At 39.6% G+C, this 14,938-nt stretch overlaps 2 protein-coding genes across 2 annotated transcripts; both read right to left on the bottom strand.

Moving 5' to 3' along the window:
- Positions 1 to 70: 70 nt before the first annotated feature.
- tedc1 (tubulin epsilon and delta complex 1) lies at positions 71 to 6,229 on the bottom strand. Its single transcript, XM_069160466.1, has 8 exons — positions 6,074 to 6,229; positions 5,667 to 5,751; positions 4,396 to 4,610; positions 4,156 to 4,293; positions 3,715 to 3,783; positions 2,571 to 2,657; positions 2,113 to 2,256; positions 71 to 662 (listed from the first exon to the last, which is right to left on the bottom strand). Exons 1-8 carry the CDS (start codon positions 6,212 to 6,214, stop codon positions 297 to 299), a joined length of 1,245 nt encoding a protein of 414 aa, XP_069016567.1. The 5' UTR covers positions 6,215 to 6,229; the 3' UTR covers positions 71 to 296.
- Positions 6,230 to 7,710: 1,481 nt separating this feature from the next.
- Positions 7,711 to 13,140, bottom strand: dnal1 (dynein, axonemal, light chain 1). Its single transcript, XM_069160876.1, has 8 exons — positions 13,095 to 13,140; positions 12,145 to 12,183; positions 11,864 to 11,973; positions 10,240 to 10,295; positions 10,101 to 10,156; positions 9,782 to 9,908; positions 9,430 to 9,570; positions 7,711 to 9,090 (listed from the first exon to the last, which is right to left on the bottom strand). The coding sequence occupies exons 1-8, from the start codon at positions 13,095 to 13,097 to the stop codon at positions 9,041 to 9,043; spliced, it is 582 nt and encodes a 193-aa protein (XP_069016977.1). The 5' UTR covers positions 13,098 to 13,140; the 3' UTR covers positions 7,711 to 9,040.
- Between the last annotated feature and the right edge of the window lie 1,798 nt (positions 13,141 to 14,938).

Below are 14,938 nucleotides of genomic sequence, written 5' to 3'. Positions count from 1 at the left end.
TTCAGCTGAATTTCAGTAAGGCAGCGAAACAAACCTGGCAGCAGATGAAAACAGCAAGCCTGGGACGGTTTAAAGTTCAAAACTACATCTACCAACACCTTTAAAGCTCACTAATACAACGTATTTTGCAGTACAGTGACTGAGGCAAAGCTTCTGAAGTCTTGTCACCATGGTTTCGTACCATTCAGGCTGGAGAGTCCAAAAACTGTGTTCAGTTATCATATCTGGAAAGCTAGATTGAATGAATTCTAAATTGAATCATCCAATTAAAAAAAAAAAAAAAAAAATTAAAAAGTCTATGGTGGCATCAACACCAGTTCATCCAGCCTGCCAATCATGTCCTGCAGCTGCATCCTGTTGGCCTGTCTCTGCCGGTTCCTCCTCTCAAGCAGCAGAGCCTCTGCATGAAGAAGCAGCTCTGCAGCCTGAGACGCTTCCAGGTCGTCTGGAGCCCCGGGACGGCTGCGGGGTCCCTCTGCTGGGGGGCGGCTCTGTCTGACCGGCTTCTCAGCCCGGAGTCTGGCTCGATACGCCCGGGTGAGAGAGGGTGAGTAGGGGAGAGAAGAGAGAAGAGGGGGGACGGGGGAGGCACCCGATCCAGCCTGTAACCTTGTTCCTACTTCTCTGTCCTTAACGTCCCCTCTGCGTCTCCTCTGTCCTTCCTAAAAGAGAGGATGAATGCAATTAGACAGGAACAAACAGTAGAAGAAAACAGCTATCAATATAAACAAGAAAAACTGTATAATATAGTGCAAAATGTTCGGACAGTATTTAGTTCTGTCTTTATAGTGCCATGTCATTATTGCTACTTTACTATAGAGGCAACTTGTACCTTTTCCAAAAAGGTTGGGACGCCGTGTAAAATGTGTAAGAAAAAGAGAATACGATGCTTTGCAAATCACATAGACCCATATTTAATTGAAAATTTTAAAAAAATACAACATATGAAATGTTGAAATTGAGAAATGTTATTGTTTTCGTTCAAAAATGCTCATTTTGAACTCGATGGCAGCAACACGTTGCAAAAAAGTTGCGGTTTACATCATTTGCAAATCATCAATCAAATCATTTTGGAAAAATTAAATTAAATAGAATTACATGGTATGATAGAGCTATTTTTGATGAACAACAGTTTGGTGCTGTGACTGTGTGTAGCCTCAAAGTGTGCCTACCGGGTTTTGCACCATCCTGCCTGTAAATAGGCAGAAAGACACCGCAGAGAAGCAAAAGATGGATGCTCAAACTGTTGTCTGCAAAAAAAAACCTGCTCCAATTCATCCACTACAATCACATATAACCCTCTCTAGCTTTAAGGTCAGCCTTAAAACTTTCCATTTTGTTAAAGCTTATATTTAGGGCTGGCTCAGGTGGCCCTGAACCATCCCTTAGTTATCCTGTTATAGGCCGAGGCTGCTGGGGGACCTCGTGATGCACTGAGCTTCTTTCCTCTTCTTTCACTCTCTATACACTCGTATCTCGCCATTACATCTCATTAACGTCATGCTTTTTCTCTCCCATAGTTTTTGCTTGTTATCTATTGCCTCTCTAATCAGTTCCCTCGCTCGCATGGTTGCTGTTCATTTTCCTTTAGCAGATGTCCCGGCCGTGGAGCTGCATGTCTCTGCTCTGTGACTGTCGGTCCCACCAGCAGTTCATGTCTTGGATCTCCATGCTGTCCTTTTCTCTCTCTGCTCTCCCCTCACCCAAACCGGTGGAGGCAGATGGCCGCCCACCTCTGAGCCTGGTTCTGTCGGAGGTTTCTTCCTGTTAAGAGAGAGTTTTTTCTTCCCTCTATTGGAGGTTTTTCTCCCTTAAAGAGGAGTTTTTTTTCCCTCCCAGCTTATGTGTGAATTGTTGAATTGTTGGGTTTCTCTGTATAATGCTGTAAAGTTCTGCTGTCAGGACTTTAATGTGTTAAGTGCCATGAAATAACCTCTGTTGTGATTTAATTTACTTTACATTGAATATGTCACAGTAGACATACACAACCTACAGGAAGTGCATTTTCCTTCACTTTTCAATCCTCCGTAAGAATTATTCAAGCCTGATGAAAACATTGGGCACTGACTTGTGAAGGAATGAACAGCGTGTGTGTGTATGTGTGTTGCACACCTGTGCTGTGGGCAGCCTCAATAGCATGTCCTCCAGTTTCTCCAGCCCCCGGTTCATGTGGTGACAAGCTGTTGAACGCCCGTTGGGTGCATGTATAGGCCTCTTAACAACAGGATCTGTCAGGTGGCAGTCCACCACACTGTCCTACACACACACACACACACACACACACACACACACACACACACACACACGCTTATTATCACATTTCCTGCCATGCATGACTGCTGGCATCTTTGAGGACACAGAGGGGAGAATACAGCAAATACAGAAGGTTGGGATCAATATTTGTATAACTGAGTCCAAGCAAAATACATCAGCGTCTGGTTTGTAAAACTTCATATTTCTTTTTTCATAAATGTATGATTTGCTAATTGCATGACACTTTTCCCACATTGAGGATTTTATTTCTTTTACTTGTTTCCGTGTTTTCCGGTGTGTCGTTGCATCTAACCTACCATCCAGGTCCAGAAGATATTCTCCACCTGTTTCCAGTTCAAATATGCTTCTAGAAGGTCACAGAGTTGGCGGATACTAGCACAATCCTATAACAAAATAGAAACGTACACACTTTACAACATAGTTTTAAGACATTCAAAAGCACTCAGGGTTGTGAAAATGAACATTTTTGTATTTTACTGTAGTTTTGTGGCTTCTAGAGAAAACAAATCAATAAACGCTTCATTAGCAATATGATTACAAACAATATAGTTATTCTCACAAACCCTCTCGGAATTCTATATTTAGGGATACGAATCAGCTTATTCTTGAAATATCTGCACCTCGAAATTGCCCCCGTCCTCGTGTTATTAGCAAGATTCCAAGTGAGATGTTTTTCTCTTCATTATATACCTATTGACGCAATATATCTATTGAAACAATAAAATTTCTCAGTTTTTACATTTGATATGTTGTCTTTAGTCTATTTTCAATTAAATATGGGTTTGCATGATTTCATGGCGTTCTGGTTTTATTTACATTTTACACAGCGTCCCAACTTTTTTGGAAGCGGGGTTGTATAATAATATCACAGTTGGATGAAAAGTTATATTCTAATTCATATTTATATAAGTCAACTTTCTGACGAAAGCATAAATCAGCAGGTTTAGTGACGGTTTTCAGTGACTACAGGCAATGTTAACTTAAGTTACTAATGATACCTGGCACCATCTGATAAAGCTGTTGATAAGCTCTTGTTGTTTTCACCTTATTAACATCAAGCTAATCCGCTGCTGCAACAGCTAGTTGAGCTTGTTGCCATGTGGTTAATTCTAAGTGTCATTTTTTTTTAATCCACTATTTATGGTGATCGATGTGGATGGTGTCAGGCCATATGTTACCAGCTTAAGGGAACTATAAAGCAGGCAGTGCGAACCAAAAAAGAGCACAACCTTTTGACTTGAGTGTATTTCACTGGGAATAGGTCAGTAGAGGGGAGAAAAAGACCATAATAACGGTCTGTCACTGAGTGAAAGCCACTGATCGGCTGATTGGAGCAACATCTTGTATCTGTTTTGAATTAAAAGATCCCGTTCCAAATTAAATGCCGTCTACTAGATTTTTTTTTTGACCCAGTCTTTGTGTAGCAACAGACACACTTACCTCCTTTAACACCGCAGAGCTTTGATCAGAGACGGAAGATCCAGTGAGGGGAGGGCTGGCAGAAATAACCTGAAGAATACATTATAAGTTACAGTCCAATATCATAAATTGTTCAATAAATAATTTATATGACTCTTTAAGCCCCTGCAGGTTTATACTTGGTTTTTACTCTTTTAAGTAAGTGGCTTAGTAAGTCAAGATTTCACTGTCTATCCCATTTGTCTGTGATATTGTATATAGTGTTATCACATGGAAAGAGTAAGTCACTCCGACTTTCACATAAGTACTTGGGTAGAAATACAAGTTGTGACGGCAATCGAAAGGATTTAACAATGCAGAGAGTGATGATGTGTCAATTCTAATGGTCAAAAAGTCTTACAAGCTTTTAGCTAATGTCAATTTTTTTTTTTTTTTTGGAAACAGAAAAGTGGATTTTCTCACAGCATGAAGCATTTGAGTTCGCTCTTGTAGCGCGGACAGCAGGCTCCGTCCCTGGTGTCTGAGACACCCAATGAGCCACTGAAGTCTACTCAGCGAGGCTGGTTCTAACTGTAGCTCATTGGAAAGCTGAAGGTTCACCTAACACACACACAGAGTCACAGATATATACAAATATATAAATACAGAATTAGGTTTATCGACATATTATTGTGCTGTTAATAGTGTAGTAGTTGTACTTACAGGTATGGATGCGAGTAGTGATTTGTCCAATTGCTGTACTCGCTGTGTCAACAGTTTCTCCAGGGTTTCTGTAGCAAGCAGCCAGCCCAAAGCCAGGAGGAGATCTCTGCTGGACAAACTCCTTCTCTCCTCTCCTTCTCCTCCCTCCCTGACATACATCCAGTCGGCATGGTAGCCAGTCTGCCACAAGCCTGCAGCCACCAGCTTCCTGCCGTCTGAGGCACACAAAGAAAACACATGAACGAGTCCACGAAACTTTTAATCCTCTCAAAACTGGTCCAGTTTGGTATGAGGAGCAGCACAGAATCACTTTTTTTTTTTTTTTCTATGTAATGCCAAAAAGTCAAAACAGTAAAATTCAGTCTAAATTGTGGGCGCATGATGGTTACAGAAAGAGAGCAAAGAAGTCGCAACGTGAAGAAAATCCTAAAAAAAAAAGGTTACAACCACACAGATCTCTCGGTTGGTCTGTCAATACATGTTTATGTTGCTTTTGCAAAGCCTTGTACACGCAACATGTATTTCAGTAGATAAATAAATTACAGGTAAAGTGCATATTAAAAGGTTCCAAGAAGCCTTTATACAACGATTTAATCATTTGTATTGGATAATGTGCATTTACAGCGTTGTAGGTGCTTTTCCTTGCATTCATTTCATACTCATGTAAAAACAATTAAAAAAAAAAAAAAAGATAGAGTAATTGATCAATCTAGAAAATGTCCTCTCTGATGCAATGGGACAGCCAAGGTGGGGCTGGGCAATAATCCAATACTACCTACGGATGGATCGAATAACAAATTGACAACATATTCCATTATTCATGGATATAGGTCATTTATGGCCTGAGGAGACCGATAAACACCTTGTCGGCCCTTCGTTAGTCTATTTAGGATCAGTTGAATACTGTCCTAACCTCTGAATGGCCTTTCTTCTTCTAGTTGAACAATTTCCATAGACGCTATTCCCAGTTTAAAGAGTTTAAAACAAGAAAGCTGTTTTACTTTTCACATTCACCTGCTGAAAGTTACTCTGCACTCATTGACAATCATGATTTGTGACATTACAAATAATTTGGATGCAAATTCTGGTCCAATTTAACTTACACGAGTGTGATGTGGGAACTTGAAACTGCCAGTGCACACACTTATATTGTGACCAACTAATCTTTCACTGAGGTTCATTTTTCGCTCGGCATGAGTGTAAAAAAAAAAAAAAAACAGCTGAAATGAACACGAATCAAGTTCAGGACAAAGAATTTGAATTGTACAGACCTCCTCTCAGCTGTGAGCTGGTTTCAAGAGAAACAATGCCGGTTGTCTGAAGTATATTGGCGAGAATCTGCCAAAACTGATCCTCCTGCAAAACATTGAGAAAAATCACTACCCGTGTCAAAATGTATTGTTCACTCTGTTAGAAAGAGTTGTAATAGGACTTATTATTTGAACTTATAACACTTATTATGTCCACATGTCATAACCGTGGATTAATCCAATTGGGAACTGGGGGGGGGGGAATAAATGTGTGTCATCCATTAAATAACAAGATTAAATCTTATTAAAAATTCCACACAGCTTTTTTTTTTTTTTTTGCAACTCTTGTCTGTTAAAATCCAATATATGTATAAACTGAACATGTGCTCTTGTTATTCTTGTTATTTCCGCCCTGACGGTGAACTCACCTCACGTCCGCCGCCAAACTTCGCCCGCCTGAAGCTCTCCGGTGCCGGTACCGCGTCCAGGCCGGTCGCCGTTAAAAGTCTACAGAGAGCTCCGATCACCTGCTTTATTTCCACGCTCACGGATGCTTCACTCCGCCGCATTACAAGCGCAGCGGACAGCACACACCCAATGTGTGGATGCTCTTTCTGAGAGTTTGAGCTGTTGATGTTTCCCGGTGAAGACAATAACTTCCGGGTACGAGAGTCCGTTGCCAGGGAAGCGAATGTGCTCCGAAATGTTGATTGACTTTTACGTCAGCCAATAAGAAACGGGACTCTAAAGCGGTGGGCCGGGCGAATATTTCGATTGTCTCAGTAGCACCCCCAAGTGGTGGAAGAAGATCCAATTTAAAATGTTAAGGTTTTATGTGTTGCTGCTGTTATCTTTTTAAGTCTCTGTTATCTTTTTTATTTTTATTTTATTTTTTAAATATATCTCATGTTGAATGCGTACTTGGAGCCTCCGCCTATCAAAGCAAATTCCATAACATGTTTGACCAAGAAGCCTGATTCTGATTCTGTACTTAATACCACACAGTACAAATACTAAAATTACAGGTCAAACTTATACATTCAATATCTTACTTGTCTACAGTTATCTAAGTATGATTAGTTAGCCTAAGTATTCAAAGTTGAGAGTAAGACTAATAAATGCATGAAAATGTCTGATGTGAGTTTTATTATATATTACATAGCCTATCATCAGACTGTTATCTGTCATCCATTAATGAAGAAGATCTCGTTACAGGGCTGCAACTGATGATTATTTTCAATATGGATTAATCTACTGATTATTTTCTTAATTAGTCTATTGATTTAAAAAAAAAAATAAAACGACAAAATAAACCATTAAAACAAATGAAAAACACAAGACACTGTCAGACCAAGTAAAGCTCAAGAACCTCCTTTGAAAAAAAAATAACACTTATAATTCTTGTTTCATACGACGAGCATTTCAAACCCTGATTGTTGAAAGTATGGATAATGTGAAGCAAATTACCAGGTCAGAGAAGCTTAAACTCTTTAATGTTTTTATACGACTAATGGCTTAAATCTTACCTACTAGTTTTGGGTCAGTTGCCTAATCATTTCAGCACTTCTGTTGGGCAATGTGATTTATTACTAAGTTTCATATTTTATTAGCACTTCATAGGCTCTGTTCTGAATGAAAATATCTCAATTTTATGAAGTAACTAATGCTGTCTGATAAATGCAGTGGAGTACAAAGTCAAATATTTCCCTTTAAAATATAAAGGGAAGTGTCCAGTGACATGGAATGGAAATTCTCGACTAAAGTATCTTATCTTACTTCAGTCAATGTACTCGGTTACATTCACCACTGCTTTTCGGTATATTAAATGCAGTTCACTCATTTACATAGGTTGTAAAAATCAGTAAAAAAAATAAATAACCTTTTGCTTTAAAGCATCTCCTGGAGACAAAAGACAATCACATGATCTTAAGTAACCTTTCAGTATAGATTATTAAAAAAAAACAGGCCTTTTATTTTTTTATACACTGCACTATTGAATATTACCAAATTAATGATCAAATTAAGATTAACGGTAGGTTAAGGCTGGACTGAGAAAATAACAAAGTACATCAATATTATTTATTTCAAAATATCAAAGTCATTTGAAGTCATCCAACAAGTATATGAACAAACGTGCCTAAAATGATCTAAACCATAAAAACTGACCTACAAAGACATTGGTAGTAAATGAAGTGAAATACATGCATTCAACTTTGTATCACATCTTTACGAACAGGAACACGGGTGAAAACTTCAGCAAGGAAAACCAAACTCAGGGAAATACAGAAGACTATTTTCTTCCCTTATGTTAAATGTGAATACAATCAAGTTTAGTCATACAGTACACTATTAAGACTCAAGTGTTATGCAGATTGAAAGATCTCAATCGACACAGCATCTAACAGAATTGTGGAATTATTTTTTGCTCTATTAAGTTTTTCAATCTCAGCTGTGTTGGCTCCACAGTCCTGTCCAAAGGTCGTTGCGGCTGAAGATGATGCGTTCATCCCCGTGAGAAGGACGGCACATTGTAAACAAAACTCCTGTTTAAAAGCAGCTGCTGCTTACCGATCAGAGAAGTCAGCTTTTGTTAACACAGCCTGAGTTTATTGATTCCTGAAACGGTATGCTGTTCAAGTATCACGGCAGGAATGACACGATTAGCTGGATTTTTTTTTTTCCACGTGTTTGACTTTTTGTAACCTTTAGGGTTTTTTTTCCCCCCCTGCTTCGTCAAATGTGACATCATTGTAGCGTAATGCAGCTAATCTTTTAGGATTTGTATGGACACAGGACAGTGTTAGGTGTTGACAGCCAAACTTCTTATGCAGCTAGAGACAGTCCATCAGCATGGAGCTTAATAGTAATAGTACCTACCTAACATCTGGTTCACTGCTAGTGAGCAGGGACCTTTGTCTGTGTGCTACAGTCTGCTTTAGTTCTTGCTAGAAGAACACAAGTCATACGAGATGAAGGACATTATAAAAACGCATTGTTAACTTACACTACTCACAACTTTCAGTTCATGAGAACACTTCACATTAGCTTCAATATCCTTCACAGTTTGACAGTCAAAAACTTCTAATGCTGTTAAATAGCTTTAGAAAATGTGCTCATCATGTAGTAACTTGTCATCCAAAACCACATTCTGGTACCAAAGCCACAAAGGCTGCGTTACCAATTTAAAAGATGTTTTTCCAACTCTCAAACACACGTGTGTTGGTTATTTTGTGCTTGTTCATCTACAACAAACTCTATGCTGTTGTAAAAACATTTCATATAAAGGAAAGCGCCATTACAAACCATACAAAACTTTAAAAAAAAAAATAATAAAAAAAAGAGTGGGGGAGACTCTTCGGGGAAAAAGGTTGGAATTTTGTTGATTGTCATGCTTCTCAACTCTCTCCATCACCATCATCCACTTCCTGTTTGATGACTGGGGTTCCTGGAAACAATGGAAAAAGAGATCATCAGTCATATCTCCAAGCAACAACTTATCACGGTTATGTGCCTCGCAAGTGACAATGTAAAATGTAGTCATCGTTTTATTTTACTCCTTTCTCATTTCGCAGGCCTCCAAGCCGTTTTGGTATCATTTACAGGTCTGTCCTTTCCTCTTTTTTTTTTTTTTTTTTCCATTTTCTAGTAAGTTTCTGGAAGGAACCAAGTGAATTTGACGGTAACTATTTCCCAACGTCTGTACTCTCAAGGAAGGACCGTAGCCGTAGAAGAATGACAATACGAGCAGTCGTTCTTGTACACATTGCTGCTGAAACAATCTCACCGTCTAGTTTTCTCAGATTAGGAAGTCTTTTACAGGCTTCATCCATCCAGGTTCCCTCGGATGAATGCTTCTCCTCCAGAGGATTTCCAACGAAAACCATGTCTGCGAGGCACGGTAAGTCAGCGAGCCTCTCAAACTCCCCTACACAAACACAGAAAAGACATCATACGCCACAGTGAGTGGCACATCAAGAAAATCCAACAAATCATCAAAACATTAACTCAAAAAATATCAATAATTAGGCAGAAGAAAACATTTCTATGAAGTTAGAAACCTTTAGTGACATATAAATGGTTAATTTCCGTCTTTTTCAAAGTTGAATTTGCTGACAATGTTAATCAATGTTGCTTACCCCAATCTTTGACCTGGTTGTTGGACATGTACAGGACTTTCAGGTTCTTCATACATTGAATTCCTATCAGCTTCTCTATCAAATTGTAAGAGATCCACAACTCTGCTAATGTGTCTTTTACCACCTCCTGCACACACAAGACACACAAAAAATGATGTTAAACAATGTACATTCAAAGTATTGAATTAGCATGTGTAACTATTTCTGAAAGTAATTTAAAAAAAAACAATTAAAAAAAAAAAAACAAAGAAGGAAAAGAGAAGAAATGACAAAACACCTCAAATTCAAACGAGTTCCTTCTGGTTCTTAAGTAACTTACCAGCCCAGAGAGCGTCTTTATATTATTCCTCCCTAAAGACAGTATCCTCAGGTTCTCTGGAAGGAAACAACATAACGTCACATCCGTGAATAGAGTGTGTTTATGTCTGGATTTATTTATTTATGCCGTAAACGCTCACTCAGGCCGTTGAGGTTGGATATTCTCTCAATGCAGTTGGTGGACAGAGACAGCTTCCTGTTGGGAGGACAACGTACATCAGGTATTTGAAGGATGAATTTATCATTTGGTATGGTATGGTATGGTATTTACTTTATTAATCCCCGAGGGGAAATTTTTTTTTTCGCTACAGCAGCATACAGAAGCAATAAGATAATAATAGAAATAATAGAATAAAATAATAGAATAGAATAGAATAATAGAAAAGCAATAAAATAGCAGTAAATAGCAGTAAAAAATATAAAATATAAAATGCACAGTATATACAGTACATTATATATCTATATATATTATATACAAACAAACCAAGAAACACAGTCAACATATATATATATGTAAATATATATATATATACACAGTACAGTATATATCTATATATATTATATACAAACTTGGTATCACACGTGTTGCTTGATTCTGTTATGCGGGTCAATTATGCTGTTTCCGACGTCAGAGCATCACTGGAAATATAGATGCATGTATGCAATCAACGACGGGGAACTAACGAACATGCCTGGTTTCTGAGGAATTCACCATGTGTGAGGAAACATCACAGAAGTGCAGTTTAACTGTAGACTACGCCGCGTCCTATCTACCCGTCTCAGCTTCACCGTCTGATGCTCGTGGGACAACGAAAAAGTTAGTACTTTGTACATTGCCTTAAAGGATAACACCGGCAGCCCCTTAATATGGTAAACGTGGCTCTATGGGTCATGCTAACTTTGCACTCTCCACATTTGTGGTATAGATTTTTTGGGGGGAAACCGGGAGTCACAGAAAAGGAATCACTTTAAGCCTTTATTTCCGAGTCTGACTGAAAGTACACAGAAACTGGCCACCGGGGAAAATCTTTTTTTTGTTGAATGCATTGAGGGTTTCCGTCAGAAGATCTCGCCATTTAGACAAAATCTGACGCATATTCATCCGTGCAGGCCGGTTTGTTTAAATGTGTCGGGCTGACTTTCTGGAAAAATCAACAGCTCAACGCGACGGAGGATAAACCCCACGGGCCAACGTGAGGACCTTCGCAAACTAATTTCAGCCCGAGTCATTTCCCACGCACACAAGCCGGCGCGCGGAGTGATTAAGTCAGCCAAACAAATTGCTTAATCTATATTAAGGCCGCCCACATTGATGGGAAATACACCACTTTGACACGAACCAGAATTATCCTTTAATGCGCAAAGTTCCAGAAGTTTAAATGTAAGGCAGCCCTTTCTCTCAAGGCCACGCTGACTTAATCCTAAAAAAAAAAACACGTGTTCAGCCCTTCGTACCTTTATTATGGATCAAATCACATGTATGTGTGCATCCCAGAAAAAAAACATGTCGGCTACCGTTGAATATGATGCCTGCTTGATCCCGCAAATATCATATAAAAGAGCTAAACAATGTTAATCACAAGCCTTCAAAGTGCATGCGGAAACATGTAAAAAGTAAACCATGCACGTGTCTCACTGGGTAGGACTGGAAAACTGTAAAAACTAGAGACAGACCTGTACTTTCAAAAAGAACTTCAGAGCGCTACCGTACCGTAAAACATATTAAAATAAAAACATCTATATATGCGTCGTTACAGGACTCACTCGCAGTTGCTGAGTGTGGAGAGAGTAGCGTCCATCTTCTCTATAGGAGGAATCTGACCATACAGCTTTATGGCTTTGGCCTCACTCGCTTTCTCCCCTGACTTCTCCTCCTGTACGAAACACACACACACACACACACACACACGCACACGCACGCACACGCACACACACGCACACACGCACACACACACACGCACACGCACACACACACACACACACACACGTTCTTGTATATAGTTGTGATGAACACAACGGTTTTCTACGTCTGTTGAGACACTCACCCATTTGGACAGCGCTTCTTTCACAGTCATTGGTTTAGTCTGGAAAACATCACGTGACATTTTTATTAGACACAGAGAGGCTGAATTCACCCGGTACCGTGAAGACAGAGGTAGAGGACAGAGAGAAGACAGACAGAAGACAGAGGTAGAAGACAGAGAGAAGACAGAGGTAGAAGACAGAGGTAGAAGACAGAGGTAGAAGACAGAGAGAAGACAGGTAGAAGACAGAGGTAGAAGACAGAGAGAAGACAGGTAGAAGACAGAGGTAGAAGACAGAGGTAGAAGACAGAGAGAAGACAGGTAGAGGACAGAGAGAAGACAGACAGAAGACAGAGGTAGAAGACAGAGAGAAGACAGAGGTAGAAGACAGAGGTAGAAGACAGAGAGAAGACAGGTAGAAGACAGAGAGAAGACAGGTAGAAGACAAAGGTAGAAGACAGAGAGAAGACAGAGGTAGAAGACAGAGGTAGAAGACAGAGAGAAGACAGAGGTAGAAGACAGAGAGAAGACAGAGAGAAGACAGAGGTAGAAGACAGAGAGAAGACAGGTAGAAGACAGGTAGAAGACAGAGAGAAGACAGAGGTAGAAGACAGGTGCGTATTTTAATAACAATTATAATTTCGATGTTGAGGTTTCCGCTATAGATACAATAGGACACAATACGAGACATCCTTAGGGGGAAAAAAAAGAAAGAAAAAAGAAGGAAAATATCGGGACGGACATCCACAGACTTTTAGGACTCAGCTGATCTTAAGCTAGCTATTTAACTAGCTAACCAGCTAATTAAAGTGAGCCCGTGTCAGCTCGCAGCGACAGTCGTGTCGACATTAGTTGTGACTCTCAGACACCAAGTCACTGGATGTGAGTCTGGATGGTTACTTTTACTACCGCGAAAATAAGAAAAAAAAACAAATAAAAAATAGCAACGAAACGTGGTCGAGACCACTTACCATGTTGATGGTTGATGTCTGCTATGGTTGCTATGGCACTGACAGCCTACGAGCTGCGGCTGCGCAGTGTGAGTGACGGACGGTTTGACCAATGGGAAACAAGAACAAGGCAGTCTGCCTTTAGTGACGACTGGTGTCTCTGTGTGGTGAATACTAGTGTCAATGTTGTTGTTATAACCCATTCATGGGATGATATCAATACTCACAGTGGACAAACATGCATTTTTAATAGATAAAATAATTTGGAGTACAATTTTTAATGTATTTAGGGTTTTTCTTAAATATTGGCAGTGTCAGAATTATACATGCAGGGTCAAAAATATGCATACGGACACCTACTTACACTACAGATTGTTTATTTAGTGGTGCGGAAACTCACAAAAGGTCTTTTAACTTTCTTCTGAATTATGCTATCACTACTTTGAGTGAAGGAAGAAATGTTTGTCAGGTGTTTTGAATGAATTCATACAGGATTTGTCTGAACATTTTAAATATATCCAATCAAATGCAATAATACCAATATAAAATGCCTAATAATTCTGTCTTCCTTTTCCACATTTGGATAGACCTTCAATTTAATGACCAGTAAGTGGATTTAGATGGACTCACTGAAGAGAACCTGGCTTGAAACGGATACCTCGGGTTTAGGTTTGCAGTACACACCGGTCATTTCCTGCTCTGACAATTTTGTTTTGCATAGCCGCAGTGACAGATCAAATAGCCAACCTGACTTGTGGAAATTTTACAGGAGGATTCATCTGGGAGACATGTTTGGAAGGTTGATCAGGTCAGGTTAAAGAAATGCATAAAAGTCAAAAGGGGCAAGGAATGGTATTAAATGAGAAGACTTTTTTTTTTAAAGAGTAAGATAAGACAATTGATATAAATTGCCATTGGCCTAACAGAGTTTGCAAAATAGGTGAAGCAATGAATAGTTTACATTAAATTGTTCATAACAGGCAGGATCGGTCAGACTTAAGCACGAGCAGAAGGTCCTTGACAATGGGGATTTAATGTTACCGAAAGAAAAAGTCAAGCTTGGGAGATCGGTGTCCAATGGATGAAAAGACCAATGCAATCATCTATTAATCTTCAAGCAACTGCAAAAATTGTGACACCACAGTGCGTGCAAGGAGCAGCTCAAAAAATGCCATCTGTCTGCCACCAAGACAAACTACAATCATTCCTCTACCACCCATCAACAAATCAAGAACAATATATGGCAAAGTGGAACCTGCTGTTGCTGTACCACTGCGCAGAAGGAAGCCAGCCAAACCAAAGGGATTTAGTAGAAATATACCAACTGGCAACAGAATGAAAGAAAATACAGTGTCTTGTGTGTTTTTGCACAAAGTGGGAAAGCAAATCAGGAGTCTAAGATATATAATAACATCAGGGTTGCTATTTCAGCAAGAAATAAAGAAGCCGACCAGGATTCAGAGAATTGCAGCAGACTTATTCGACAGACCTTTGATGATCAGCCAGCTGCAACACTGACTCTGGAACCTATGGATCCCCTGGTGCAACAAAAGAAGAATGACGGTAGCTATCCTGGTGCCAGTGACAGACATATGGCGATGCCAGTCATGGTTAATCATGACTGGCATGACTTGAACCAGGGCAACAGGGAGGTTTCTGCTCTGATGACTCAGCTACTGAAGCAATATCTGAGAACTTTGATGACAAAGGTCATCCAGAGAGACTGAAGGAGGACTATGATGATGAGTACTACACTCAGCACAGGATCACAGAGTGGGTCTGTAAAGTTAACTGTTGCCTCTTCTCGGCAGACCATAATGAAATGAAAAGCTCAAAACCTGCAGAAGGAGCAAGATTTAGCGACT

This window comes from Embiotoca jacksoni, unplaced genomic scaffold, assembly GCF_022577435.1.
Source record: "Embiotoca jacksoni isolate LCO1_2020_lvr unplaced genomic scaffold, fEmbJac1.0.p SCAF_27, whole genome shotgun sequence".
NCBI lineage: Eukaryota > Metazoa > Chordata > Actinopteri > Embiotocidae > Embiotoca > Embiotoca jacksoni.
Note: the sequence above shows the minus strand (reverse complement) of the source record. Positions and strands in the feature narration are given on the sequence as shown.

Bases quoted from the DNA above. Each gene is read 5' to 3' on its own strand.
- tedc1 (XM_069160466.1), bottom strand. From the start codon at position 6,214: ATGCGGCGGAGTGAAGCATCCGTGAGCGTGGAAATAAAGCAGGTGATC. The intron at 4,611-5,666 runs GTCTGTACAATT...TGTGTGCCTCAG, and splicing joins CAGCTCACAGCTGAGAGGAG to ACGGCAGGAAGCTGGTGGCT. The intron at 663-2,112 runs GTGTGCAACACA...CCTCTCTTTTAG, and splicing joins TGAGGCTGCCCACAGCACAG to GAAGGACAGAGGAGACGCAG.
- dnal1 (XM_069160876.1), bottom strand. The intron at 9,571-9,781 runs GTAAGCAACATT...GTGTTTGTGTAG, and splicing joins CAACCAGGTCAAAGATTGGG to GGGAGTTTGAGAGGCTCGCT. The intron at 9,091-9,429 runs GTGAGATTGTTT...CATTGTTTCCAG, and splicing joins TAATCTGAGAAAACTAGACG to GAACCCCAGTCATCAAACAG.